Source organism: Sinocyclocheilus anshuiensis, unplaced genomic scaffold, assembly GCF_001515605.1.
Source record: "Sinocyclocheilus anshuiensis isolate Anshui unplaced genomic scaffold, SAMN03320099.WGS_v1.1 scaffold2051, whole genome shotgun sequence".
NCBI classification, from domain to species: Eukaryota; Metazoa; Chordata; class Actinopteri; order Cypriniformes; family Cyprinidae; genus Sinocyclocheilus; species Sinocyclocheilus anshuiensis.
Genome location: NW_015551258.1, coordinates 136,548 through 140,343, shown reverse-complemented (window position 1 = coordinate 140,343; position 3,796 = coordinate 136,548). Strand labels below are relative to the sequence as shown.

Genomic DNA, 3,796 nt, shown 5'->3' with positions numbered 1-3,796 from the left:
TGTGTGCGTGTGTGTGTTTGTGTGTGCGTGTTTGTTTGTGTGTGCGTGCGTGTGTGTGTTTGTGTGTGTTGGGTGGAGAGAGTGTGACAGTCTCGTCTCTCATTGGCTGAGCGTCTCTCGTGCGCTTTGGCGCCGCTGACCGCTCGCGCTCTTCCTCAGTGATCTTCACCGGGCGTGTGTCGGTGTGCGGATGGAGGCGGCGGTGCTGAAGCCGCGGATGATGGCGGATGCTCGGGAGGTGCAGAAGCTGCAGGAGCTCGTGAGGAGACTGGAGCGGCAGAACGAGCAGCTGCGGACTCGCGCGAGCTCCCGCTGCATCCCGAGCCTCGCGTGCCAGTATTTCCCGCCGGACGATCCGTTCCCGTATTTCCAGCCGCATCCCGCCGCGGAGGATGAGGATGAGGATGAAGAGGAGCCGCGCGCGCTTCTGGACGAGCTGCTGCTGCTGGAGCTGGAGAGCGTGAGTCCGAGCGGAGAGTCTGACGAGACCTGGTGAGAGTCCTTTGTGTTATTATGAGCTGAGTCTGGATTCACACTGAACACCAGCATGATCCGGTTCAGTCCTCATTCTACTGTGTGCTTCAGTGCTGAAACATTTGAGTGCAACTGTTGTCTCCACACACTCTCTCTCACACACACACACACACACACACACACACACACTCTGCCCTAGATAGTCAACAGCATGAGGAGCAGTGAAGATGACAGGTGAACCAGATTCAGAGCCCACTTCACTTATATGAGGATGTGTTTCTGGCAGGACTGCAGTTATTAACCAACACTTCTGTCTGATTTCAGGAGTATTTCATTATGAGCTTCCATTTGTGCCAAAAACAAGTCGACTTCTTTGTGCTGCAGACTTTAGTGCGTGTCTACAGTCGCTGTGAACTTGTTGAGATCAGAATATGTTGATGTGTGTGTGTTCTGTTATAGGCGCTTGCTCACCATCTTTCTAAAACTCTGAATATGATGGCAAAGCATGAAGATGAAACCCAGTGACTTTAGATTCGTTCACGTTATAGAACAGAAAAAGAAATGCATCTGTGAGTTTTAGAGAACTCATTATTGAACTAATCTGAACATTCTGATCGTTCTCCTGGATTTTGTGCAGTGTATTGCAGAACAAACTTATAAAGCATGAAACTGAACACACGACAGCACAGATGTATTGCACAAAGCAGTTTTGGCACCAACAGAACGCCATAATGAAGGGTTACGCTCTGCTGTAGGGTTTGAGTGCTGTTCCAAGAGCCTGTGAACGTGAGCTCCAGATCCTCAACAGAAGAGCTCGTGTTTAAGCTCAGGACGTTCAGTCTTTATACTGTATTCAGAATAATTCACTGCACGGTGAAAACGGGAGCTAAACTGGGAAATCGAGTAATTAGGAAGCCGATTAAGCGTCCGTCTTATTTACAATGTGTCATGGGTAAGTCATGATGAAAGCCGAATCTTGTGACTGAGGATTAGTGTCTTCTAAAAGGATTCCTCGCTGTCTGAGGAGCTGAAATCATGTTCACATCGATCTCACATGTGCAGGAAGAATCTGATTCTCGCTCCGCTCTCTCCTCAGGCTCTACGAGTCTCCCAGCTCTCGTCTGCGGTCCGGCGCCGGTCTGGACGCTCTGCAGTGGACTCGACATGTTCTGGATCAGCTGGACGCTGCCCAACACTCGCTCGGCCAAAGACTGGAGTCCGGTACGTCACACCAGACCAGACCTGAGTCTGATTACGGTATGAAAACAGCAAAACTTCCATCAGTGACTTCCATCATCAGTCCCTCTTATTCATCAACCACCTTCATGACGAGACAAACGTCCATCCGGTCGCTGAACGTTCGCAATGAGTGAATCACGTGACTTTAAAGGGTCAGTTCATCTAAAAGAGAAGATATTTCATCGTTTGCTCAGCCTCATGTTGCTCCAAACCCATCTTCAGAACACGAATGAAGATATTTATAATATTCTTTCATCATTTTTCTCCATGCATTGAAAGTTCATGCAACCAAATCACATTTTTTTTTGAGAGAATATTATAAATATCTTCATTTGTGTTCAGAAGATGAACAGAAGTCTAATGGGTTTGGAGCAACTAGAGTTTATTTAATTCTAAAGCACATTTCTGATGCAGCTAGTGCAGATAAACCAGATAAAACTAGACTACAATAAAAACCTCTGCAGAGTCAGACTCAAAGCCAGCGTATCAAAGTGAGTCTTCAGGTCTAGTTTAAAAGCATCCAGGGTTCAGATCGAATAGTCAGCGGTAGGTTATTTCAGAACCTGAGGGCGAGTAAGTGATGACAGAATGATGTTTTTTTTTTTTTGGTGTACTGTCTCTTTAATTTCACCTGCTACACACTAAATAATGGTAATAGACTGTAAAAATGCTACGGTAACAACCTATTAATTGGTTAACGATAATTTCCCTTAATATATTCAGTGAAAAACTGTGATAAACCTGATGGGATATTTCATGTGATTTTACAGTAAAGTACTGTTAAAATTTTTAAAAGTGAAAGAACAAGTCATCTTATAATTTACAGTAAAAAAAAAAAAAAATTTATTGAAAATTGACCAAAACAAATTTGAGTATTTCACTAGGTTGGTATTTATAGCCTATCTGTTAATGAAATATACAAATATACTGTACATATTTACTTTTTTTTTTTTTTTTTTACTGTAAATTTAGGTTAAATCTATAAAACCTAAAATGTTGGTAATGTGTTTTTTATGGTAAAGTTCTGGCAACCACAGCTGCTGGTCTTTTACCTTAATTTTCACAGATTGTTTTACAGTGCATGTGAAGAGTGTTCAGTATCCGTCTTTATCGTTCAGTGCGTTTGTGATGGACGAGGTGAGGAGGATTATGGGACGGATGCGCTGAGCTCCGCGTCTTAATGCGGCCCGTATATAAACACAGCAGCTCAGAATAACCAGCATTATCTTATTAACGCTGCTTCATCTAGTGTGTGAATAGTGTTAAATCAGCCAGTGCTAGTAGAGCTGGGGGCGGAGCCATCATGAATATGTAAATTAGAGAGTGTGACGGACAGCTCTGACTCTGGGACGCTTGTAATGCGTTCAGGATTTAGTCGTAAGCTTGTTACTCGGCTAAATAAACCCTGTCACATTCACAAAGACACCTGAGCTGGTCACAGCGTTAACCCTTTACTAACTAGTGCTGATGCTTGGCTCGGGCTTCGCTGCTATATTTGGACTGTAGTCGCGGGTTAGAGAGCTGTAACCATAGCAACTGTGTTTACATGAAAGGAGTCAGCTGTTCATGCTAAGTGCTGTATAGCGTGTTATTACTGAAGGCGGGTGTTCAACAGATTCATCACTAATGTGCATGAACATATTCAGCTGAGATATCGTGTTTGATAATGGACTGGATGAGCTTTTGCTGTCATGTGCTCATCAATATGAGGACAGACTCAAGGCTCATAGATTGTGTGTGTGTGTGTGTGTGTGTGTGTGTGTGTATGTGTGTGTATTTGTGTGTGTGTGAATGAGTGTGTGTGTCTGTGTGTGTGTATTTGTGTGTGTGTGTGTGTGAGTGAGTGTGTATTTGTGTGTGTGAATGAATGAATGAGTGTGTGTGTCTGTGTGTGTGTATTTATGTGTGTGTGTGTGTGTGTGTGTGTGTGTGTGTGAGTGTGAGTGAGTGTGTGTTTGTGTGTGAATCCTCTCGTGTGCTGAATGAATCGTTGTCTTCAGTCATCTCTTGTGTCTCTGTCTGACACTCAATGGCTGTTTGTCCCTCAAAGGGTTTTTTTACAGCTTCTCAAAACTCTTCCATC

The 3,796-nt window shown here is 44.0% G+C and overlaps 1 protein-coding gene across 2 annotated transcripts in view; it reads left to right on the top strand.

Moving 5' to 3' along the window:
• The first annotated feature begins 61 nt into the window (after positions 1 to 61).
• LOC107663440 (SLAIN motif-containing protein 1-like) overlaps positions 62 to 3,796 on the top strand; it is a 10,203-nt gene continuing 6,468 nt past the window's right edge. For both annotated transcript variants that reach the window (XR_001631330.1, XM_016453678.1), the window contains exons 1-2: positions 62 to 492; positions 1,571 to 1,695. Coding sequence is in view for 1 of the 2 variants with exons in the window: in XM_016453678.1 (XP_016309164.1) it covers positions 191 to 492; positions 1,571 to 1,695 (427 nt within the window). In the remaining variant the exon portion in view is untranslated. The remainder of the gene's footprint in view (positions 493 to 1,570; positions 1,696 to 3,796) is intronic.